General features: G+C 49.3%; 1 protein-coding gene across 4 annotated transcripts in view; it reads left to right on the top strand.

Annotated features, from left to right (window-relative positions):
- The window catches only part of SLC1A2 (solute carrier family 1 member 2), a 137,461-nt gene that overhangs the window by 217 nt on the left and 111,978 nt on the right, over positions 1 to 25,266 (top strand). The window contains exons 1-2 of one of the 4 annotated variants that reach the window (XM_070487521.1): positions 14,719 to 14,908; positions 16,246 to 16,320. The exons of 1 other annotated variant lie outside the window; for it this stretch is intronic. In XM_070487521.1, coding sequence (XP_070343622.1) covers positions 16,280 to 16,320 — 41 coding nt within the window. In that variant the 5' untranslated portion in view covers positions 14,719 to 14,908; positions 16,246 to 16,279. Of the gene's footprint in view, positions 1 to 250; positions 909 to 14,718; positions 14,909 to 16,245; positions 16,321 to 25,266 lie in introns of those variants that run through there. 2 more of the 4 variants (XM_044750042.2, XM_070487524.1) reach the window with 2 other exon arrangements.

Raw genomic sequence — 25,266 nt, 5'->3', positions numbered from 1 at the left:
TCTCCGCGCCGTGGCCTGAGCTTCGCCCCGCGCGAGGTGACCCGAGGCCACGCGGGCTTCAGAGGAAACAATAGCGTCTCCTTAGATCTTGGGCTCCTGCCACGGCTGCCCAGGCCTTCCCGGGCGACCAGCGGGGCCTCTTTTCTTATTCGGCTAATTTATGGCGAGAGGCTGGGGGGAGGGGTGGCGGAGGAGGGACGGCGTCTCGACATGGGGGGCGAGGGGGCGGCAGTTAAAGGAGTCTCCCGAGGCGGCGGCGCGGGTGATGTCAGCTCTCGACGAAAATAGAGAGGGATCGCCTGCAAATCCCCAGCTCCGGCGGGGCTAAACCTCGCAATCCCTCCCCGGCGGCGCGGAGCCAGGGCGCAGCGGCCTCCACCGCCTCCCCCGGCGCGCACACATCCGCACACGCGCGCACGCACACACTTCCCTGCACACTCACCGCACACGCACTCCTCGTCCTCGCCTGCCACCACCCTCCCTGCCCGCGCTCCGCCACTCGCCGTGCCTGCGAGCCCCGCGGCAAACACAGGTGGCAGCGGCGGCGGCAGCGACGCACGGTTCCAGCGCGCCCTCCCGCAGCCCCGGGGGCGGCGCGCTCTCGGGGAGGCCAGCCCCGAGCCTGCCGAGCGCCCCGCCGAGCGCCACCGAGGCCGGCGGAGGGGAGCGCGGGGCGCGCGCGGTGGAGAGCCGAGACGCGGATTAGCGCCCGCTGGAGCCTCCTGCGCCCCTGGAGGCGCTGAAGGGCTTACCCCGGAGGGGGTGGGAGGGCGGGGAGAGGCCCCCCCTTAAATACGGCGCCCGGCCACACTCGCGCTCACCCCGGCGCGCGCTCTCTCCCTCGCCGCCGCTGCCGGATCGTGCCGAAGAGGAGGGGGCGTTCCCCACACCATGGCATCCACCGAAGGGTGAGGGGGCTTTTCTCGTACCCGCAGGGAAGCGGGGGGCGCGCGCGGGTTTGTGGCCCCCTCTCCGGGATGGGGAGAGACAGATGTCGGCGCCAGGCCTCTGAGACCCTGGCGGAGCGATGGCTTGGCGGGGGAGCGGGGAGGGGATGGGATGGTGGGGAGGGCATTGATTTTCTCTCTTGAAGATTGCCGCTTAACCTTCTGAAGATGCGAGAGATGGAGGATTGTTTTATTTTAATCTAAAGGGTTCGAAGGATGTGTGAAAAAGAGTGTGGGGAAAAAATCCTCTGGTGGTTACTTTTGAGGTTTAAAAACAATAAGGGATTGGGCACGGCGTGAGCGGCAGACGTTGCCCGGGGAAGCGGCGCGTGGAGCGCGGCGCGGGCTGGATGGTGGGACCGGCCGGGAATGAATGAGCGTGAGCCGGACCGGGGCCGGGGCGGGGCGAGGACCAGCGCGCGCGGCCTTGAATGTCAGGTTTGCAGAATGGCCGAGTGGATGCCGGCCTGCTCGGATCGCTTCTTGTCCCCGGATGGTGGAATCTCCCTGGCCGGCTCTAAGGAAGAGTGGAAGAGATTTGGGTGCTTCCCAGGAAGAAGCGGGAAAATAAGTGGTTTGGGGCAGAGACAGGAGTCCCCATTGGCTTCCCCGTTCTGCCCGTGGCCTCCTGCTTCCTGAGGTTGCAGTTGGATGGAGAATGTTTCCAGTGGTAAATAAGGACAGCTGTCCTAGCAAGAGGGAGATGGTGCTGCGAGGATGCCTTGAACACTCACACCTCAAAAGAAAGGGCTAGCACAACGTCCCTGGAATTGTGTCTCCCAGAAAACTTTTCTGGCTTGGTTGAGGCTGGGCAGGAATAAAAGGACTGCTTAGGGGGCTCATCCGTTGGTTAATTCACACAATTGCACTAGCCACTTGCAGGAGATCACTGGATCCATATTATGCGGAAAGCAAATAGCCGCAGCTCCTCTGCGCACAGGCGTAGAGTCCTTAGGGCGGGCGCTTTCCGGAGTTTCTCTCTAATAAATTTTACCAACTCTGCACGTTTATTTTGGGGGAATGAGTCTCTAGGAGCAAAGAGCTGGTTCCAAACTCAGATCTCTAGACTTCAACTCCGAAAAGGGAAAATATTTCTGAAACTGTCTCTCTGTGTCCAGGAGAAGGAACTCGTCCCTCTTCTGTCTCCTGGAGTCCTTCCAGAGGGGTCTGGCATTTTGTGGTAGCCTGAGATTTCTTCTTTCTTTTCGTCCTAACAGTCCAGCAGTGTGGACCTTTTGGATTATTATTTCTTCAAAAGGATGCTCTGGAAAGACACCTGTGTACAAGGAGGGTGGTACATCGTGCTAACGCAGATTTTTGGAATTAAATATTAACAGCCCGTATGGCTCAGCCTCAGTGCCTTCCCCTGTTTGATTAAACAGCTTTTCCTATTAGCAAAGATGCAGAGGCAGTTGGGGCTGCCTTCAGCGCCTTCCAGATTTAGCCCTGCTGGTAAAGGCGAGGTCGGAAAACATCTCTGAAAGAGATGGATGGTGGTGGTCTCTCAAATTCTGCATCCAACTCGCTCCTTATTTTGATGGCTGGATAGTGAACGGAGGGGTTAAGACAACAACAAAAAACCCAAATTAAGTGTGTTTATCTCACCTTTGTCCTAAATGAGAACTGCCAAATGATTTGACGTTAAATATAGAGCAGAAGTGATTTTCAGTATTTTTAAAAGACTGACCTGCAATTAATGCGCATTTGTGCACTGTGCGTAGTTAAGAAAAGGTTGGCCAAAGAAATTTGTATTTAGGAGATAAAAGAATTGAGAAAATTTGAAAGGTTGGCAAACACATAAAAATCTATGACCTATGATCAGTTAGGAGCAGTAACTGATGAGCACGTGACGTTCTCAGAAGCCCTGGTCTTTCCTTGCTTCTTCTCTTCCTTTCTTCCACCTTTTCTTCCAGGAGCTCTGACTGAGTACTTGTTGGGTGGCTCTCACATGCTGGGCACCCCGGGGGTGCAAAGGCATGACCGGTCTGGGAGCCGGCTTCGAGAAGGCTGGCTCCAGGCGAGGACTTTGGTTAGGAAATTGTCCATATCGTTTGGTGAGATCCTCTCTCCTCATCCCACGTCTTTGGTTAAGGTGCTTTATAAAGGGAAGTTCACCGAGAATCCTCAGGCTGGTCTCCTTTGTTAGCCTTTTCCTTCTTACAAGGTTGAAGCTGTTTCCTTGAAACATATGTTGCTGCGAAAGAAGCGAAAATAGCAATATGGTTATATGCTTTCAGTGTATGTCTTAGCAGTTCAACTCTGACCCAGAATGTTGGGGCCCGGGGCAGTATGGTAAACTGACCGTCCCGGTTACCAATTATTTGATGATGTAGTTAGTTAGCAACATATGTCGATTACCAATTTTTAAAGAATTATTAGAAGCAATAGTGACATCTTCTGTTTGTTTAGCTCTCCACTTTAAAGCTTGTTTTTGTGCATAATCACATTTGATTCTTCCAATAACTGTGAAGCAGGCAGTCCAATGAGCTTGAGCTTTAAGAATAAGATGGTATAGAACGTGGCGTCATCTTTCCAGGAAGATCCCAGGACTTGGCAGGACCTGTGGGTTGTCATCTGGAAGTGTCAGTTATCACTGAAGAGTGTACGAGGCATGTCTGGCACAGAAAGTTACCAGCTTGCTCTCAAACCCTTGGCGTACACACCCTGCAAATTGCCTTTTGGAATATTCTTATTATCAGCCTGTGCACTTGGTCTTTGCTTTTGCAAAGCATACTCAAACAGGGTCTGGTTATTTGAGGTTTCTGGTTATTTGGAATTGGGATCATTAGTATCCAGTTTCTATAAAAGTCAGCAGTGGACTCTGGGAGTTCCCAGGCCCTGAGAGGTATTTTCTTGCAGAGCAGGGTCTAATTTGATAGCTGAGCATTCTTTTTTCTGAGTCTCCTGACATGGCTAGAATTACGATTTTGGGTCTCAGACCCAAATTGGAAAGAGATTATGAGAAGCTGGTGGCAGACAGGTTAGTGTCCATTATGGACTGAGATTATTGGATGCCCAGACGCTGTGGAGGTGGACATTTTAGAAATACGTTCTGGGGCTAGGGGGCGGCTAGGTGACCATGTATGTCAGGGACCCAAGGCCATCTGCCTTCTGATCAGTTCCCAGGAGCCAAGGGGTCAGGGCAAAAGCCAACCGTGAGAGCTTGGGTTTCAGTTTAACTTAGAAAGCAAATGAAACAGAAAACTGCTGACAGCAAAAGACCCTGGCAAGGGAGACCTCTGGATTTATTATTTCAAGCAAACAAAAGCAAAACGATTGCCTTCTTGCTCTTCCCCTCAGGAATGAGGCTGAGGCGGTCAGAGGAAGAGCCACGCAGTGGACTTATTAGGAAGTGAGTGGAGGGCGTGCGGTTCGGGGTCCAGAGGGGTTTGCATATTGCACGCCTTAGCCGTCGCTGTGGTTTTCATTTCTCATTTTCTCATTTTCAGGAATATAAAAATCAGCCTCCCTGGGTAAAATAGATGTTAGTGGGACTGTGAGAAAGCTGTTTCGTGTTGTTAAGACAGTCTCTTGTGAGCGGTCGGAAGCTTAATTCTCAAGAATTAATTTCTAAATCCAAATGAAACTTGGGAAGTGGAAAAGCCAGGATGTTAAAAACCAAAAGATGAGTCTGTCCATCAGGAGCAATGGCCACTTCTTCTCCTCTTTCATGTGACACAATTAGCTGCTGTCTCCTCTGGCTTCAGATGTAAGGGAATTGTCAGACCAGGAAAAGTCCTTAAGAGATGGTCCTTCGGCTGCAAAAACAGGCAATATTTAACAGCTAAGTCTGAGATTTCTGGGTCAGTGTGCCATGAATCCTACAGATCCAGGATTGCAAAGCTTTTTCACAGTTTGAAGCTCCACACAGGTTGATTTCAATGAAAATCTCCCCTCTCCACCCTCCTCCACGGCTGTATCACACAATGCCCAGATGTCTGGTTTTCCCCCTTGTAAAGGCAAACTAAATTGTCCTCTGTAATGATTTTTCCCCCCATGGGACTGGCTTGCCTCTCGGAACACACTGACTCTGCTCTTCATTTCAGTCGCCTGCTGTAATTATTTTTATCAAATAAGACACTGATAATTTAAAATCTTCTAGCCATAGTGGGCAGAAGAGTCATCCTCAAGATAAAATTTTAGTTTTATTTGCATTTTAAGCACTTGTCCTGGAAGTCTGAAAACTCTAACATAGGCCGCAGCCTGCGTCAACGCAGGCCCCTTTTCCGTACCCTCAGCAGCTGTTGGGGCACGCAGCGGACTTCGTAGCAAGGGCTTTGGAATCCAGATTACGGCAAATCTCTCTATTTACCATGATTGCACTGGTCTCTCCCGCCACTGCCACCGCTCACCCCTCGACCACCATGTGCCAAGCCCTTGGAATGAATTAATTAAAGGAGTGTTTAAAAATATCTTGTTGCTCCATCTTCACGTGCTCCGTCGTTGATGGGAGGCAGATGGGCTGCATATTTGTCAGTAGAATCAAAAAGGACCAGCATCTTGTTATAAATCTGTCTGGTTGGCTTCAAATGATGCCAGAAAAGACAGTGGGCTTGCAATATTGAAGGAGAATGAAGAAAAGGGCAGCAGCTTAAACTTTGAAAAAGAATACCTCATTTTCTTAGTGTTTTTTTTTGTTTTAAAATGGTTGTTTTTCAATGGTGTTGATACTCGTTTCCTTGCCTTTCATTCTTGTATTTATTTAGTTTTGCACGTAGACTGGCAGGTCTGACTGCCGTCTGCTGAATGGCCGGCCGGCCGGTGTATCTGTCCATCTTGGCAGCTGCTGTGGATATGGACTCACTGGGCAATTTTAAAGGAGAAATTGTCCTTTGAAAATGGAGTGAAGGGAAGGACTCTATTTTGGCGGCTGGAGTGGGTGTGTGTCACTCGCAGAGCCCTCTAGGGTAGATGATGGTACACATTCTAGACCTTGAATCAAGCCCCTAGGGATGAGGAGGGAGCTATTTCTCCCCACACCCACACCCCCTGTATATTAGCGCCTTCCTTGAAGTCTCAGAGAGCACTTTCTTTATTACATTTGGGCGGGAGTGCCATCTGTCACTCGCTCCTCGTAATCTGTCACACGACTTTCCGTGGTGGGCTCCTGCCTCCCGGGTTCCAGCCACTGTTCTCTCAGCATCATGGAGCCGGGGGCAAAGTGGGAAGCGGGTCTGAGGCCTGTCTGCCTCCTGAGCTTTGCTTCTCCCACAGCACGAGGCGTGAGGCATCAGACGCCTCTGGACTGCATGTGGCCCATAGGCCTGTATGTTTTGGCTCACACAGGATTTTGAGAATCTTTGAATTATTTACTTATACTTAATAATATTTCACCTAAAAAATATCCCGATTCTGGCTTCTCTCAAACTTTGGGAAACCTGATGACAAAGGACCTCCCCTTCTTTCTTCGTACCGTTTATTGAGTGATTACAGCCCTGCGTTGTTTAAAACACTTTACAAGTATTCTTAAATCCCCACAACAATATCATGCACAGGGACTATTATTCCCATTTTACAGGTATGGAAACTGAGGCACAGAAAGATTAAGTAACTTGCCCAAGATTTCACAGCTAGTGAGTAGTAAAGCCAGGCCTTAAACCCAGGCAGCCTGGCTCCGGAACCCATGGCCCTAACCACTAGGATATGCTGCTTAGTCCCACAGGGCTGGGGTCAGCTGGCCCTGGGAACAGTGTCCTCTGACACAGGGCATGTGCCCTCTAGGTCGGACAGTCTTCTCTGAGACAACTTGCTCATGTAACCTGCTTCACCCCTGACTTCCCTAAGGCAGCCATTGAAAGGATGTGAGCTTGGGTCCCACCCTTTTACAGTGTGCACTGCCTACTGATTGTGGATTGGAAGAATTCTTCCAAATCTTATTTTTATGCATTGAAAGGTGATTCCAATTTTCTTTGTATTTTTTCTTTGTAACCCCTTCACCACTGTCTTCTTGTTATTTCCTGTAACTTTGCTCCGGGTTGTTCTTAATGGAGAGTTCTTCTGTCGTTATTGGCTGTCAGGATGCTAACAGCGTTGTCTTATCCAGAGGCAGCACTTTGAAGCAGCCCAGGGCATGGCCCCGTGGGTCCCCTCCTTTGGAATACTAGCCTTGGGCATGTACTTCTTAGTGGCCGATCTAGCTGAGCACTTAGTAGGCCCTGGAGTTTATCCTTTCTTATGTGATTTTCAAGTGTGGCTGTTTAGGATTGTGACTTAACTTACCCACTTTCCTCAATCAGCTACTAGCACTGACCCTTTAGAAGTGGGGCTGATGCTGTTGTTGCTGTTGGTTTGTTTTTTGCAACATATGCAAACAGTGATGACCGAAGGATGCCTTTTAAATTGAGGAAGGAATCTTTCAGAGGCCATATTTCTGTGTATTTTTAAGAGTGGCACAGTTTGCTGATCACCCTACAGGTGGCAGTAAATGTCAGCCCTTTGTCCAGACTGGTGGTTTGACGTCCTTCGGAAGCCCCTGGGCCTTCGGGAGTCCCAGTTCCCACAGCTGTCCATTCTCTTTTGATTAAAAAGTGTCTCCACCAAATACATCATTTGGTATTCGTGAAACGATTGCCATATATCAACAGTGTTCATAGATATCATTACAAACAAATATGAATAGGACCCTTCATTTAAACTTATTCTGAGTCTGTGTGACTATACATACGTGACTTTATTAAATCCTTCGAAAACTCCTATGGAATATTATGCTCATTTTACAGATGGAAAAACTGAAGCTTTGAGAAATTTCAACCTTATGCCATTATTAGGTGCCTTTTTTTTTTGTCATCTGATTCTACTGTGTTTCATATTATCCACATTTTGCAATTAATTCACATTTCCTTAAAATTTCACGGGCCCTCCATCGTTGGTTTGTTTTTCTCCACTGGGTGTCTCTGATCATTTTGGTCAAAGGAAGCAAGACAGCCAGTATCCCTGCCAAGAGAGATGATAAAGAATTTAAGAGGCAATGCACAAGAAGGACAGCAATGGTCACAGGAAGAAGTGAACTTATCTTTGAGTGGAGATGCGACAATCCAAAGAAAATGCTACCATAAAAAATGTGGGAATAAGTCTGGGCAGCTGCGAACCACGGTCAGACCCAGTTTGTAGACTTTAAACCAGAGAATTCCAGGTGGAAGAAGCAATAGCAGTGCCCGAAGGGAGGTGAAGTAAAAGGAAACAGGTGAAAGGCGGAACGCGTTCTTCTCCATTCGGTGTCAGGCAGGGCCAGCTTCTGCAGACCCAACTGAGTTTTTGTTTTTATCTCAGTCTTTACTTAAGTGGACAGTTGTGATCTGATAGCCAGCTTTGTTAGGAAGTGGGTGGAAGTCAGCATGAACCAAGCACAATTAGACAAACTTGTCTAGGGGTGAAATGGATGGATATCAGCTGACCACACTCATCTCAGACACTCTAAAGGGACTGATGGTCCCAGGGGATTGGTTCGGCTATTAATTTTTTTTTTTGAAGATTGGCATCTGAGCTAATAACCGTTGCCAATCTTTTTTTATTTTCCCTGCTTTTTCTCCCCAAATCCCCCAAGTACATAGTTGTATATTTTAGTTGTGGGTCCTTCTAGTTGTGGCATGTGGGATGCCACCTCAATGTGGCCTGATGAGCGGTGCCATGTCCGCGCCCAGGATCTGACCATTGAAACCCTGGGCTGCCAAAACGGAGCGCGAGAACTCAACCACTCAGCCACGGGGCCGGCCCCTAACTTTTGTATTTGGATAAAACGTATGGTCTAAAAAAAGTGTCAAAAATAAATATTGGACTAATTTTCTGAGAATAGAATAGAGAGTAATGGAATTATAGGCTGAGTCTATTCCCCTAGTGTTTTCCTGGGATTCAAAGTCATCGATGAGCAGATATTAGTAAAATCATCATAGGATAGAAGCTGTGAGGGATCATTGATTTTTTGATCATGATTAATTGCTAACATTTCAAATGAAGCACTAATCATTTGTAGGAGTTTATTGATTAGTCTGAGAATATTCAAATTTGGGTTCTTTTCAGGACATTGGTACACTGGGTTTGAGGCATTGTTGCTGGTTGGTCCTGGGAAACTCTCTGAGGTGGAGACTTGTGTGCATGATGTTTGTTGAGGGGGCTCTCAGCGTCAATCGCTGTGGATGAGAGAGGGAAGCAAGGGTGGCTGGAGGGAGAAGTGGAAACACTCACTGCCAAGGGCTCAGCACGTCCCACAGGAAGCTGTGGTGCAGGGCTGGCCCTTCCAAATGGAGGAAGGATGTCTGGCCTTTCCACCATTGCATCAACCAGCCACTGGACTGGCTGCGGTCGGGCAGCGGGCATGGCCCTGGGTGAGTCCAAGGCATGGCTTTAGAGGGGCACATGGTTGATGTGTTGTCACTTATCAACACTCCCAGCAGCTGGGAGAACAAATCTGTCGGTCCTGAAGGTGGGGGCTTGGGGGTCTGGGCAGCACATCAGAGCATCCATTATTGACTCCAATTCTCAAATGTTTGAGAGATCATAAAACAGTTACTTTCAATTTGAATATCCAGGCCTCCATAAAGCTATCACCTGTAATAAAATGCTATACCTTAAAAGGAGTGTGTGTTGGGGAAAAAGGGTGGGGGAAGGTAGATTCTGGTGAGCAAGGATGGAGAAAACTAGCAGGCATTACCTTCCTCAGTTTTAGCCGTGACCACACAGCCCAAAGGGCAGATGACAGAAGCCTTTCTCTTCACTCCAGACCTTCCAAGGGGATCTGGTCCAACAGGAGGATGGTTATCTGAAATTGCTGCCTAAGACAGGGAAACCAACTCTGGTTAATGGAAGGGACCAGAAAGCACAATAGATAAATATATTGGGAAGCAGAGTATAGCTATTACTGATATTTCCAGTGCTGACAGCAGCTGTTTCTATGTTCCTACCGGTGTTAGTTCCTAGAGAGCCTTCGCCTTGAGAAACGGTGGCGGTGAGCCCCTCTCTGGAATGCCCACTGCATTGTCAGCCTCCCGCCAAAGGCGTGGGTGTGTTGACACCTCTCTGCTCTCTTCCCTTGGTAAACACTGAGATAAAGTTCAGAGATGAAAGAAGGCTTGTACACTATCCAAGGCCTGGTAGATTACGCTTCCGTGGATATTTCCCCTCATTTCCTCACAGCGGTTGACTGTTTTCTGAGACCAAGACATTGATTGGCAATATTTTTGTGTTTCTGTTGGTACAACAGCTTCATTCAAATGGCTCAGCTGTAGCCTAATAGAAGGTAAAGCAAGCCAACATCGAAAACTCTTTCCTTCCTTTCACTCCCTGTTTTTAAGAGTTACACGCCTGTTATGTACTACGGCAGAGAGATACTGTGCACGTTTCCAGTCTGTGGGGAAAGACAACACCGATTGTATTCAATCTACATTTAGAAAATGTAGATTTAGAAAATTTTGCACATAGACTATAACTATCAGCCAAATAAAAGGATACGAAGAATTCACTATCCACTGTCAAAAAAATAAACTTTTTAAGCTTTTTGTTCTCTGGATCAGTGGCTCTTTTCCCACAACAAAAAAAGTGACATTATAAACAAACAAACAAACAAAAAGCCAAACTTCAAATATTTCAGAATGGCATAAAGTAAAGAGGTAAAAGACTGCCTCTCACCCTAATTCTGCTCTCTGGAAATACTCAGTTTTTTAATCTATTCTTTGAGATGTTTTTCTATGCCTGTGTAAACATGCTATTCTTAATATGCAAGTTGCATCATGTTGTGCGGACTGTTCTGCAACTTGCTTTCATTTAATCTCTCTGGGTACACACGCATGTGATATTATATGTCGTACGTGTATATATGTATATTTGATACTAGTCCACTGTCTGCTTGTATGATAATTGATTTAAACAGTCCCTGATTGATAGACATTTGGGTTCTCTCCAAGTCTTTGTTGTTATAATTATTATACCAATGTTGGGTAAAATAGGAATTGCGGACGGGGATGAGACAGGGGCACTGAGACTGGTTAGAAGATGACAGCCATGATTCAGGGGGGAGATATGGCCCAAGTTAGGGCACAGAGAGGTATATGCATTACCAGACTCTGAGGATGTCTCGAAGGACCGAGTGACCAAATGCGCGGAGTGGCTGAGCCGGAGGGAGGCATGGAGCCACTCGGGATTCCTGGCTTGAGCAGCTGGAGGTGGGGGAGGGTTCAGAAAAGGAATTCCGGAGAGAGGTGGCACGTTTGAAGGAGAAGGGGATGAGTCTGGTTCAGCATCCCGGGTTAGACTTTTTTGTGGGACATCAGGTGGAGATGCTCACTGAGGAGTTGGATGTGTGAGAGGCTGGGCCTTTATGGGGTGATATTTATGATCATAGAGGTCAATGAGCTCACCCAGACAGATCATGAAGCTAGAAAGAAAAGGGTCTGCAGGAAGAGTTGCGGGGAGCTCTTGTGACTGTAGATGGACAGAGGGAGGCGCTTCAGGGTGCACACGAGGCTGAGAAGTAAGGAGGGGAGTCAGGAGAGGGCAGGTGTCTAGGAGTGGGCAACAGTGCCACATGCTGTAGAGGTCAAACAACTAAGTACTGAAAAGTGGTCACCAGATTAATCGATTTCAAGGCCATCACTGACCTGTGCCAGAGCAGGGTCAGCAAAGTGGTAGCTGCTGTCACCGTGTTGGTGTGGGCTGAGAATGGGTGGAGAGAGATGAATGTAATTATTTTTCCAAGGGGGCAGTCAAGAGAGGACGCTAATGGGAAGGTGGATGCGGGGGAGAGCAGGACTCCATTGTGGCCTGTTGGTTTTGCTTTTAGAGTGAGTGTGATGTAAGCATGTGCATATGCCAAGGGAAATGTTTGATTAGTGATGATGAGGTGTTGGGTACCCTTTGTGGAAGAAGCTGCTGAAGGAAAGGATTAGAAGCAGAGTGCAATTCACTGCTGGCTTTGAGGTTCCTGCAGGAGAGGGCGGGGTGGCTCTGTGAGTACTTGGTCAAAGCTCCCTGTGGCCTCCCTATTTGACTGATCCCACAGCATAGGAAAGGACAACTCAGAACCGAGGGGAGGAAAAGGTCAAGGGCCTAGACTGCCAGACCCTTGCAGTCCACTCTGGTGATCCATCATGTGACAGACGGGACAGCTAGCTAGACCTGGACAGGTTTTAGTAGTGGTTGTTATTATTTTTTTAGATTCACCTTCCACAAACCTTTCTAAGTCTCCCTAGTTGGAGTTCTTCTCTTCCTCCCCCGACCCTTCCTTTGTGCTCTTACATAGCTTGTGAAACTTCCTCTGACTCCTTGATCCCTACTCTCTGCTCTGCATTCTCCTTGGATCGCTTCTTGGGCATTTTCATCCACATCTATATTGATAACTCCAAAATGCATTTTTCCATCTCAGACCTTTCTTCTCCAAGCTCCAGATGCCTATATGCTGCCACCTAATTGACACCTCCCTCTGTGGAGTGCACAGACATCTCCAGATTACCATGAGTACAACGGGACTCTTGATATTTCTTTTTGCAGACTCATCCTTACTCCATCCCAAGTTTCCCGGTCTCAGTGAATGGCATTACCGCCCAGGTAGATATTCAAAGCCAGAAAGGTGTGTCTTATCCTTGTTTTTTTCTCTTCCGTCAGCCCCAGCCAACAAGCTTTCTCAGAAATATCACCAAAATGTACCTTAAGTCTGGCCTTTTCTCTCCATTGCCATGGTCATCACATCAGCCCAGACAACTGTCATCACTCTACTGGAAGCTGCGTAGCCTCCTGACTTTCAGTTCCAAATACTCCACGGTCTCACCCACCTTAGGCCCATTCCCTTTGTCTGGACCAGTTCCTCTATTCCGCCTACCACCATTCTTCAGTTGGCTGGCGCACTCTTATCCTGGAACATCCTTTAGTTCTTAGCTTAAATGACATTTACCAGAAGGCTTGCTCTCATCACTCCGCTGAAAATAGGTGTCCCTTTCTTGGTCCTACTTCATTCCTTTTGTTTGCTTCTTTCACGGCATCAGTTGCAGTTTTTAAATATTTTTATTTATTTACCCCTTGTTTGTCTCTGTCTCCCTCACCGGAGTGTAAGCACTCTCCTGGGCTGGCTCATCGTGGCATCCCCTAGATCCTAACGCCGTGTACTCAGGAAGCATTTCTTCACTGCATACTCATCCGCCTCAACCTGGGGACAGACGGATGGCTTCTCAGAAGAGGTGACATCTGAGCTGAGTCTCTTCAAGGGAGTTTGTCCCGATCACACTTTGTTCAGACCTCTCCCAGGACTTCATTATCACAGAGTGTGCTGAGTGTTTTCTTGTCTGTCTGCTCACGATCCTGGCACCTCCCCGAGGATCAGGACTACACTCATTTCTTTGCACCCCAACTTACGATCATTATCACAATGCATCTTAGTGTAATTGAATTGTCTGCCTTGGGAAAGAGACGAGCAAGGGCATAGAGAGCGCAGAGAGGATGGTTTTAAGGGAAGCAGGGCCAAAGTTGAGAACACGTGTCCTTTTGCTTGTTGGGACATGTCCTCTTTTTAAGGTTCTGGTGGTTAGTTGAATGTCCCTGCCCGCCAGTCAGTAACCTGCCTTTTGACTGCTAAGGGTTGACAGAGTTCCAGTAGGTGACAAGAATAATTGGTTGGACAGCACTTCATCTTGTGAAGGCAAAAATGTGCTTGTCATAGTCAGTCGGGTTCCCATGCTGCTCTCTGGAAAGATGGCAATCTCCCATAGCTGCTGTTATTTGAAAATGCAGTGAAGTTTAATCAGATGAGATTTTTTGAGCCCCCCCTTGGCCAGATCTTTCCGAAGACCGGCTGCCTCCTTTCAGAATGATGTCTTTCTATTTCTTTTCCTTGTTTCTTGTGACGGAAAACAAGGAGAAGCTGGCTTGCATTTGATATTCAGATATAACGAAGGATTTCTTAAGTCAAAGATGGTGTTTAAATTGCATCAGTGAATAAAATGCAAGGCCCAACAGTGCAACTACTTGAGAAACTGATTTAGAAAAAGAAAAGTTACCTGAAGCTGACAACATTGTTGTTAGATCGATGCTTTTAACTTTTAAAGAGATTTGGAAAGTATTTAATCATTCCCAATAGAGTTCTCTTCTCCAGCTTCCAAGTGTGGTCGGGGGAAAAAAGAGCCAGGTGTCTAGAAATAATGTCTTCTAGTTGGTATGTGTGTTTTCTGGTCACCTACGTGACAATGTTTGGGATTTGTGTATTTCCTGAAGTGGGTTCTTTTCTGGAGTTTTTGGTGGTGGTACGTGTTGAAGTTATTTGTCATGTCCTGGTGGGATAAGAGAGTAAAAACTGCCAAGTGCCTTCGCTCTTGACTCTCAGTGACGGACCTGGTGTGAAAGGACAAAGGGCGGGTGTAGGACCCTCTCCCCAGCCCTGTGGGAAAATCTGCCCCTGAATCGCCCCCATCATCCTTAGGCAAACGCCGGCTCCCTCCGAGATTCAGAGCCGAGTGCACCTGCCGCTGTGGAGGGGAGAGCAGAAGCCACGTGGGGACGCTGTGTTTTCTAGTTTCCTCTGATATTGAAGTCATTGTTAGCTGGGAGGACCAAGCATACACGGATCACGTTTTTCCTTATTTGCCTTTTCTCTCCCTCTGAAGACTCTCAGCGGGTGTCCGGGCAGGTCCACTGGGATCTGCATACACGGCCCGGCCGGCCCAGGGGCGCTGTGGCTGCGGCGATGGTGGCGCTCCTGCAGCTCCCCCTTCCCGGTCAGTGGGCTGGTCCTTGGTTTTTAAGAAGGGAAGCCCCATGGCGTTGATTGTTTGCATTCCCAGTGACCTGGAGTTGCTCAGTCAGCCAGGGACCAGAGCTGCCTGGAGCCGCGGCTATGCTGGGACAGCCGGGCTGAGGTTGAGAGCAAGCTGACAGCAGTCGCCGTTTCCCACCTGGTCCTGGTCCTGGTCCTGGTCCTGGTCCTCCTGGCTTCTCCTTAAGAGTCATCAGCGGGGTTCAGCAAGACTTCCGGTCCCACTGCTCGGGTATGTCCAGCCTGGCTCTGTCTGGGCTATTGACAGACTTTATAGGGTGAAGGGGTAACATGGGGAAGAAGGGAGGCCTTTAAAGAAGGAGAAAAAGATATCTGAGGGATTGAAAAGCACATTTTGAAAGGGCTAGAAAGGCCTCAGCATAAACACGGCAAGAATGGAAGCCTGAAATCAGATATTCCTCTTTTCAAAGTGACTGACCAGCTGCCCTAGAAGTCAGCCTGCATCCCAACCCAGCCGGAACCGGGCGGCACAGGTGAAACAGGCTTGAGGATGCTGTTTGTGTTACAGGACACCCTCCCTGGGGACGCGGCCGCAGGGGAGCCGGCTCGTCCAGTCCATGTGTCCATATGTTTGTCCACCAAGGACTTTCCTTCTCCCCTGTGAGCTAAGCTGCTGAGGCTGGTCAGCGAGATGAAGATGTCCCCATGTTTTCAGGGGGCAGGAAAGTCACAATTCCAGCCAGCTGTGACTTTAGTGTCTAGCCGGGGGCATTTTAAATCAATTGTTGAGTTTCTCATGTCATGGAATCACAGGGTGTATAATGAAGGCAGTCGAAAAGCTCACTGGATGAATTCTTTACCACAAGAATTTCTGATTCAAGAGAATCTTATTTTATTTGAGTGCCAGCAGAGGAACACAGGGAAGCAGGGCCGGCTTCATGGGCACACGATGGGCAGCGGCACAGGGCCCCGGGCCCGGAAGGGCCTTGTCCTTGGTTTAACGCTCTGCAGCCACTGTCTTGAAATTCCTAGTAATGAGGTCCTTGTGTTTCATCTTCCACTGGGCCGCATAAATCATACGGCCAGTCCTGCAGGGAAGCCACACATGTGGCCTGTAGGAAATACTATTAATGGTGACAGTGAGCATGATGAAGATGATGACCTTGAGAATATCTGATCTCTTGCAGTGCACTAGAGTATTCCAGTAATGAGACACTTTGCCTAAAACAGCTTCTGGGAGCCAGTGTTGCACAGCGGTTAAGAGGATGTGTTTCATACTCAGAAAGACCCAAGCAAACTTTCCTGCTCCACCATTCACCTGCAGTGCGACTTCAGGGAAGTTAGTTAGCCTCTCTGAGACTCAGTTTATTTATCTGTTAAATGGGGACAATATCACCCACCTGGTAGGGTTCTGGAAAAGATTAAGGCAGGCCGTGTGTGAAGTGCTCAGCACAGTGCCTGGGACGCAGAGGACTGTGTAGCGGTGCCCGTCCCTCTGCCCCTTGGAAAGCGCAGCTGTGTTACTCTCAGCCTGCTGAACTCAGGCGGTCGCCCGTCTGTCTCCTGACTTCGCACATTAGGTCGCTGACGCTCGGTGTGTGCCCCCAGGTCTGTTTGCTGACTCCTTCTCATAGAGCCACAGATGATAAGATTAGCAGGTTGGTCCTGGGCTGCTTTGATCGGGTAAGTGTATTTGCACTAGCGAAGTTGGTTTGAAGATTTTCTCTTATGTGCTTTTAACTCTTGAACTATTTTTACCACAAACTTCTGACTCGAAATGCATGGTGTCTTTTCCACCACGTCTCCAACTCTGACACCGGCTGGGTGTCCTACAAGCCAGTTGGTTTCTGACACTGTCTACCTGGAGTGAGCGTCAGATCCCATAAGTTAAGGGCTCAGCCCCATGAGACTGGGCACCCAGATTCACCACCTTGCCAGCACCTTGATGTGTTCACCAACCCAGAAGCTCCCGAATCCCATCATTTAGGGGTTTCTATGGAGGTGCCACAATGCTGGCATGACTGATTAAATCACTGGCCAGTGGTTACTAACTGCATCTCCAGCTCCTTCCCCTCCCCAAAGGTTGAGAGGGGGCACTGAGAGGTCCCCTCTAATCTGCCTTGGTCTCTCTGGTGCCAGCCTCCAGCCTGAAGCTATGAGGGGCCCCCGGCCACCAGTCATCTCGTTAACCTACAAAAGGCCCTCATTGCTCCAGAAAGGCTGAGGGTTGGGGAGCCCCGTGCCTGCCAGGAACCAGAGACAAAGACCAAATATTTACTTTTCATTATATCCTGACCTTATAATACCAGAGTCTCCCTGAGCTGCTCCCAGCCCCTTCATCTGTTCTGAGACTGTCTGAAGATAAGACGGATTGTTTGGGGAGGTTTTGGGCAGAGGGACAGGGGGGTGGAAGGGGTCTTCAGACCTAGGTCAGACGGCCACTAGGCAGGGGCACAGTGGAGGGCAGCCCAGCCTTGGAAGGAGGGGATGGGCCAGATGGCTGTTGTTTCCTCTAACACGGAGGGTCTGTGATCTCCTCTCTGTGAAGCGACCCCTGTCAACTCCAACAACTGGTGGTTCAAGATTTCCAACACCTTACGCCACTCAAAGCATCTCACCGCTTAAATGCAATCCCATTGTCAATGGCACGTGTGACCAAAGGTTACAGTTTCATCAGGTGAGCTGGTATACGGGGTAAACCTGCGTGTGCTGGGGAACAGAATACTTGTATCTTCCAAATGAAACAGCAGCTGGGCACTAAAAGATTTCCATATGGTTATTTTTAAGGGAAATCAGGTAGTTAGGGAGACTTCCGTATTTTTTTTCCTTTTCTTTTTAGTGTTATCTCTGTTAAATTTTCACGGGACTCTGATTTTTGAGGGACGCACCTGTATGATGTGTGGCAGGAATAAGCCATATGAAGGCACCATTCTGCAGGGGTGGAGAGCTTATCCATCACACATTTATTCATTATACGTGAATCCATACTGATTAGATACAAGCAAGATTAAAAAAAAACCATCACACCTATTATCTGACGAACCAGCTGTAAGTATTTTTAACATTGGTATATTTCATTTCAGTCTTATGCATATTTACACGTCAATGCACTTTTAATAAAAGTGGAAGTATAACCTAGAGATTGTCCTATAAACTAATTTTTTCACTTGGCAATCTGTTATGAACATCTGCTAATAACTAAATTTTTAAGGTTGTTTAATGGCTATATATAGTTTCCATTTTGTAGATAAATCATAACTTTTAAAGCCAAACTCCTACTGTTAGATACTAGCTTGTTTGCAATTTTTCACTATTGTAAACACCTGTGCAGACCTAGCTTGTTGTTTTCTTTGGGTAGATTGCTAGAAGTGAAGTCACCGGGTCAGAGGTGCCCTGGTTTATCATTCTGACACATATTTCCCAGCTGTGCGGCGTCGGGGGCGGGAGACTTGAGCGAGTGTGGGCAGGCGTCTGGCGCCCACTTCACTGCGGTGTCCGTTCATCGCTGTTGTAACGGAGCGTGGCTGTGTGGTTCAGTTTCATCCTGGCAAAAGCCCGAGCCAGGTTTAGCCTAGAAGTATCTTTCTCCTGCACTGGGTTAATAAATTCGTTTTCCTGTGGTGGCTCTTCATATTTTCCATATCCTCTTTTCCATCCCGCATCAGTCTATATTGAAATGGTCACACCCTCTTGTTTCAAGGCTTTTACAGAAATTTAGAAAGTCTCCTGATTTCTCTGTCTGTAATTGTGCAGACCCATACTGCATTTCTAGGGGGTTTGCTCTCCTCCACTGGGGCTTTCTGTGAAAAGGCGGCTCCCGACTTCATGGGGCTGTCATCTTCCTCTTGCCCTGTGTTTTGCTGCAGACGACAGAGCTGCCTGTGCCCTCTGTTGGGGTAGAAACAGGCTCTCTGATGAGCTGTGACAACTGGAAGAGGCGTCCTCTACGGGGCAGGTGTCCTCACGCCAGCTTTGCTTCTCACATCCTTAACTTTCTTGTGTCAAGACCCAGCCCTGCCCCCCACCCCAGCCTCCTCCCTGCCTCCAGTGGTGGTGGTCTGGATTTTGTACCCAAGTTCCATGCAGGTGACTTCCACGTCACAATCAAACAGGGAGAAGCATCCAGTTTGGCTTCATTATCTGGGTAGGTCAAGCTCATGGTGTTGGGACCAAGTAATTCAGAGTGCTTGCTTTCCCACACGCCTTAGGAGATGTCTTTGGGGGCTGAGTGTCTGCTAGAGCCAGCTCTTGACTTCCTTAAGGAGACCACGTGGGGAGGATGGTGGCCTGGGGAGCAGGGGAAGAGGAATGGGGAGTCGTAGGACACACTAGCGGTCAGCGTGGATGGGAGCGCTCTTTCCAGGCTGGTAAGAACAGATTGTAGCCGAAAATTCTTATTTTGTGAGTAATGTGCAGGCTGATGCCAATCGCTTCTCACAAACGGAGTCTCTCCCTGGAGCTGGGCGGTGACCCTGCCGCGGGCAGGCCGTGCAGGGCTCATGTGGCGGCCGTCCTCCTCACTCGGGAGCCGCTGAACTGAACGGGCTCGCTCTACGATGTGAGACACTCTCCTCTCAGCTCCCCTGTTTCCAGCCCCATGGAGCTGAGTAGGAGGCTAAGCTGCTGCTGCTTAGGGTAAGACTTCGCCTTTATTTAGCTCTCCTAAGATTAGGTAACTCACATCACTTCTCTGAGACAGATAGGCACTGGCATTGCTTTTTCTTACCTCGCAAACTGTGGACCTCAAATATCTATTTGAGCAGTCTTCACGTCACGCAACGTGGAGTTGCTGTTGGCTTAATATCCTTTGGACTGCTCACCATGGGTAGCACTTCTAGTTTCGGCTGTGTTTCCTCGACCAAAGTCAGACCATGTTTCTGTTCTATCCTCATCAGAAGTGAGGGTGGGCAGTGCATATGAGAGTGCCCTGGAAATGAATGCAGGGCAGGCTTCTGTGTCATTTAAGATAAGAAGGTGTTTCTATTTGCTGTCACCATGGGTTCAGAATGTTCCAGAACATTTGGCCTGGCCCCCTCATTACTCCTGATGCCCACAGTTGAAGCAAGGTGAGAGACCTAGGTTTTAGTTCTTGCTCTGCCACTGGCTTCTGGACCAGAAACCCATCCATTATATCTCATAATATGCCCTGTGAGTTTTAAAGATTGGGAGTAAGAAGAAAATGAGGTGACCCCACCTAAATCCAGAGACTGTGTCTCTCGTGTCCTGAGCTTTTCCTCTCCCGCCCGGGATGTGAGCTTTAGAAGACAAGTCACCTGCTTTCCCTGTGCCCCTCCCTCCACCATGTGCCTCTTCTTCCAGGATGCTGGCTCTCCTAGGGTCCCTGGGACTGTCACTGCCCCTTGGGGTGATGCTTGGTGGAGGGGAAGGGTGGGGAAAGCCCAGCTTCCCTGAGCTTCCTGTTCCTTCATCCCCCAGAGCCTCTCACACACAAGGGGTTTGTGAATCGAAGGTATGGGAATATCTAGGGAGACTCATGATTAAAAAAAAGATAGCAATAAAAATTACTGTTCTCAGTGCTTAAGGGAAGAAAATCCTCAACTTCTCACAGGAGGTCCCCTGAGACATTAACTCATTCCTGGTGCTGACTTGAGGACTGAGCTCAGAGACAGAGCTCCCCTTTCAGTCCTGTAGCTGGCAAGCTGCCACGCCCTTCTGGAAGCCCCCACTCCTGCCCCCGGGGAGCTGGGTGTTGTCCCTGGGTTCTCTCGCCCTCCATCCTGCAGGACAGCTCACAGTAGCTCACCGAGGGGTGTTCCTACAGTTGGAGTTGATCACTGTGGATGGCACAGCCGCAGCATCAGTAGGGAGGGCGCTCTTTCTGGCCCCTGGGAGAGCTCGCCTTCTCTTGGGTCTCTGGGATCTTTTGAGTAACTATAGTCCATGGCCCATGCTTATGACACGGGACACACCAGCTCCCGAGGACAGTGGTGGTCCTGGGGGCGCCAGTGCACCCTCCATACCCACCAAGGAGAGAGATGTTTTTCTCCAAGGCAACATTCCGGACAGCTATATCCTCTATCCACCACAGAGAGCACATTTCCATCTTTCATATCATGCCCAGCAGCTTAACTGTGCAACAGAAATGGGACCCAGCACTGTGCCTCTCCAAGCCCCGGGGCCGCTTGGCTCTGATGGCCCCCACTAACTGGATCAGAGTCTACAGGTTTGAATTTTCCTGGAGTTTCAGCCCATTCTTGGCTGGTGGGACAGCGGCCTTCCAGTGGATAAAGAGGAACTGACGGTGAAGCAGTGGCCTGAACTCTCCAGAGATAGGAAGACCGATGGGTCGGCCAGCATGGCCTGTTCTGGCACTTTCCACTGAGTCACTCAGTCATTTTCTATAGGCTAAAAATTTCATGCTCCTTTGACTGAAGTGAGGAAATTTTTATTTTTAACCAGGAGAGTTAAATTAGCTATTTGCACTTTCATACATTTGAAAAGTGGCCTTAGGCTCCAGCAGGCACAGGCCGCCAGACCTGTGCGTCCACCGTCCCAGGGCACGGCATCCGGAGGTCCCAGGCAGCGCCAACGACCGGTCGCTGGTGCTTGAGCAGCAGCTTGAGGCTCTCCAGCCCCCGCTGCTGCCTCTGAGCCCTCCACATGGGCGGGGGCGTCCAGGCAGAGCGCCCCGCCCAGGCCTTCACTGCAACAGCGCAAGCACCTGGGCACCTGGCTGCTTGCGGCTGGTGAGGGACCCGTCCTGGGGCCTGAGACAAGGCAGGGGGCTTTACCTTTCGTATCAAGTTGGGCCCTGGGGTTAAGGATAGGATTTGTTCTGGGGCTGGGGCAGGAGTTGGTGACAGAGCAGGAGAAGGCTTGCAAATTGCTGAGGGCCGAAGGGCTCCTCTCAACTGAAAGAAGCAGCTGTCCTCCTTTGCAAGTGGCCTGGAGAATGGGGTTGTTTATTTAGTTTTTTGTAGGGTGAGGCAAATCACCAAAGGGAATATTCGAAGCTCAGAGAAAAGCGGTTGGTGACTTTTTCCAAATTTGTGAGACGTCCTTCACGTTTTGTCTGAATGCCGCTTTCTGGTCACCAGATCCTAACTTGATGAAAGGCTTAGCAGTGAGCACCGGTTTGGGAGTTATTTTTGCCCCCTCTGCTCGGGACAATCAGGCAGGAGAGAGAACAGACTCGTGGGCTGTGGCTGCTGTGGTCACCTGGCAGCACCCGGCTCTGACGCGGCCAGGGAAGGGCTCCTGGATTACTGTGGGCAGGGCGGAGATGAGGGGCCCCCTGGCCCCTGTCGTCAGCGTGGCAGCTTTAGAAATCAGAGTAGTCTCCTGGAAGATCACATGGCCCGCCAAGCCCAGTTGCAGTAAAACGTGGTGCCATTCACTGAGTTCACAGATGCTTATGGAGTGGCCGGCCCTCTGCTTGGGTTAAGGACCGCCCTCTGCCAGTCCAGTCAGACGCAGCCACTGCCTGGCAGCCACGTGGAGCCCAGCAGCCCAGAGCCCTGATAGCGTACCTCGGTCCTCTGCCACCTGCTATCCTCGTGCCCCGACCAAAACCTTAGTACAGGACAGCTGGCACCGGGAAGGAGCGAGACAGGCTCGAGTCTGGACCAGCTACTCGCTGGATGCGTGGCGGCCTCAGAGCTCAGGTTCCTGCCCCACCCCTACTGTAAAGGGGAGACAGTGTCTCCCTTGCACGGCTGGAATGAGGGTCATCTGCCGTTTGGCCAGTGCTGGAACAAACTGGGGCTCAGAAACGGTGGTTTTTAAACATATTATCATTCAAGCACAATTGTGCTGACATCCTTCTGGAACACCTGAAATGGAGCCTTCAAGGTGTGTGAACCCTTCAAAATGTTAACGCCACGTTTATGCCCTTGCCCTGCAAGCGCACATGTACCTCGCTGCTGCCGAATCTTCCAGAAGGGGGGATCCTGAGGCCAAGGCTAGGCGGATGCCGCGAGGGCTCGGGGCACCCCCTCCAGGTGGCTTTCCCCAACCCTCTGCTGCCGCTGGAAGAGTCTGGGATCCTGGGAGCCTTTCTTCAGGCTGCCGAAAGCGGTTGTGGGGAGCCGGGGCGCTCACCCGTGCAGCCCGGCAATCGGAGAAGCAGGAAGACGACCTGATAAGCAGGAATGCCGTTTGGCCCGAGACTTCCCGACAGTGTCGGGGCCGTCCTGGGGCTTCCACAGCCACTTCTACTCGGCCCTTGAGGGACGTGGGCGACGGTGGCGGTGGAGAGGGAGCCGTGGCTTCTGCAGCTGGGGAGCTAAAGACGTTTGCAAGCAATACATTTTCATTGCAGTGAAAATGTAAAAGTACGGATCAGTGGGCCGCCCGGCCTAGTGGTTAGGTTCATGGGCTCCGCTTCCATGGCCCAGGGGTTTCACTGGTTTGGATCCTGGGCTGGGACATGTCACCGCTCACAGGTCATGCTGAGATGGCGTCCCACATAGTGCAACCAGAGGCACTCAAACTAGAATGCACAACTGTGTACTGGGGGGATTTGGGGAGAAAAAGAAGAGATAAAAGAAAAAGATGATTGGCCACAGCTGTTAGCTCAGGGCCAATTTTAAAGGAAAAAAAGTACTTATCTGCAAAAAGAATTCCACGCTCTCCTTAAGAATAATCTTCAGGGGCTGGGTTGGCAAGTTCAGATCCCAGTGTGACCTACACACCGCTGAACGAAGCCACGCTCTGACAGCGTCCCACATACAAAAAAAAAAAAAAAGAATAGTCTTCAACTTGCGTGTCCCGGAGTAGGACAGTTATGAGTGATTTTATTTATTTACCAAAATAGGGTATGACTCTGCCAACTGTTTTATTCGCCTTTTCACTTGACAATCACCCAGTAAACTTGTTGAATCTGTCTGATTTTCTTTTCAAAGTGACTTTGGATATCTTGGACCATCAAATCTGGGGTTTGAAGCCCAAGGTATTAAGGTTGGAAATGAAAAACCAGGCATCTTAATGAAAATTCCTAATTGAAGTGAGGAGAGGCTTAAAATGATCACATTTTGGTCACTTCAGGAGCAGCATCTGAGCTGTATTTCTCTGCATGTTGGTAGAAGGGCAGGTCACTTCGCCTAAATCTAAGAGAGCAGTTACAACCTTTACATGCCCTGAGAAAGGGCCTTCTTCCCCAAACCTGTCCCCATTGCCTTCTGGACTGGGGGACAGCCAGTGGGGCCAGCTGGTTCTGCGCGCTACAAAGGTGGCATTCAACTCTCCATCCAGCTAGGAAGGGGTTGTGTTTGGGTCGGAGCAGGTGCGCAGAAGGTAGAAACGCACAGACTTTGTTGTCAGACTGGCACAGGTTCAAGTCCCAGCTCTGCTACTTGCCGCCCAGCTGGGTGACCTTGGGCCAGTCGCTTAATGGCTCAGAGCCTTATATGTAAAATGCGGTAATCAAAGTCCTCTTGCGGGGCTGTCATCAATATCGAGTCAAATAGCACATATCTGGCACAGGGACTGGCAGTCAAGAAGCGCCGGATGGTGTGCTAGGGGTCAGCGGACTTTTTTGGCGCAGAGCAGATAGTAAGGATTCTAGGTGTCGTGGGCCGTGCTCTCTGTCGCAACTACTCAGCTCTGCCGTTGCAGACACGGCGTAAATGAAGGAGAGCGGGTGTGTCCCAGTACCAGTTTATTTACAAAAACAGGCGGCAGGATCCGACCCAGGGGCGGGAGTTGGCTGACCCTGCTCTGGGCCAGCGCTGTCCCATAGAAATAAAATGCGAACCGTGGAAGTAATACAATATTTTCTCCTAGCCGCAGGAAAAGAGTAGAGAGAAACAGGTGAAATTAGTTTGAGTAATATAGTTTATTCACTTCAAATTATCCAAACTATTATTGCTTCAACATGTAATCCATAGGGAAAATCATGAATGAACTATTTTACTTTAATTCTTGGTGTTATTTTGAAAAGTCTACTGTGTGTTTTAAACTCACGGCCCTTCTCATTTCATACCGCCTCATTTCAAGCGCTCAGCAACCTCATTGGAGAGCACAGCTTTAGAGGGTGATCTCAAACTCGGGCATAACCATTTAGGGGTCAGGAAATCAGTTTGTTAGAAAAAAGTCAAATTTTAAAAATGAAATAGAGGAAAATATAGAATAGAGTGCATGGCACGGAGGAAGGATATGGGTCGTTTCGGGCAGTTTTGTGCGTGCTTGTGTGTATGTGTGTGCTGGGCCGTGATGAGAATCACAAGACACATTTCTTCCTGTGGGTTATTGTCAAACATGTTTGAAATTCACTGCTTTACATACTAAAATCAAGTTTCTATTTTTTTAAACGAGGTGAGCCAAGGTGTCAGCTTCTCCCTTACTCAGGCTGTGCCGGTGCGGGCTCAGAGCTCTCTGTTGATCCGATAAATGAGTGTCTAAAACCAGCCAAACCAGTTACTAAATGTCATGTTGACCATTTAAAAAGGACAAATCAAAATTCCCAACTTTCACCTTTGCTCCTCTATCCTTAGTTTCAAAGACTCCTCCTTTTACAGATGCCCCACTGAAACCCAGGGAGGAGAAAAGCTTCGTCAAGACCCAAAACCTCAGCGGTGGTTTGGGCTGAGAATGAGGAAGTCCAGGAGCCCAGCTGGGGAACGGCTCCCTCCACCCCTGCTTGGGCTGTGCGTGCGTGTGAACGGGAGC

The sequence above is a fragment of the Equus asinus genome, chromosome 17 (genome assembly GCF_041296235.1).
Source record: "Equus asinus isolate D_3611 breed Donkey chromosome 17, EquAss-T2T_v2, whole genome shotgun sequence".
NCBI lineage: Eukaryota > Metazoa > Chordata > Mammalia > Perissodactyla > Equidae > Equus > Equus asinus.
This window is presented reverse-complemented; position numbering and strand designations above follow the sequence as displayed.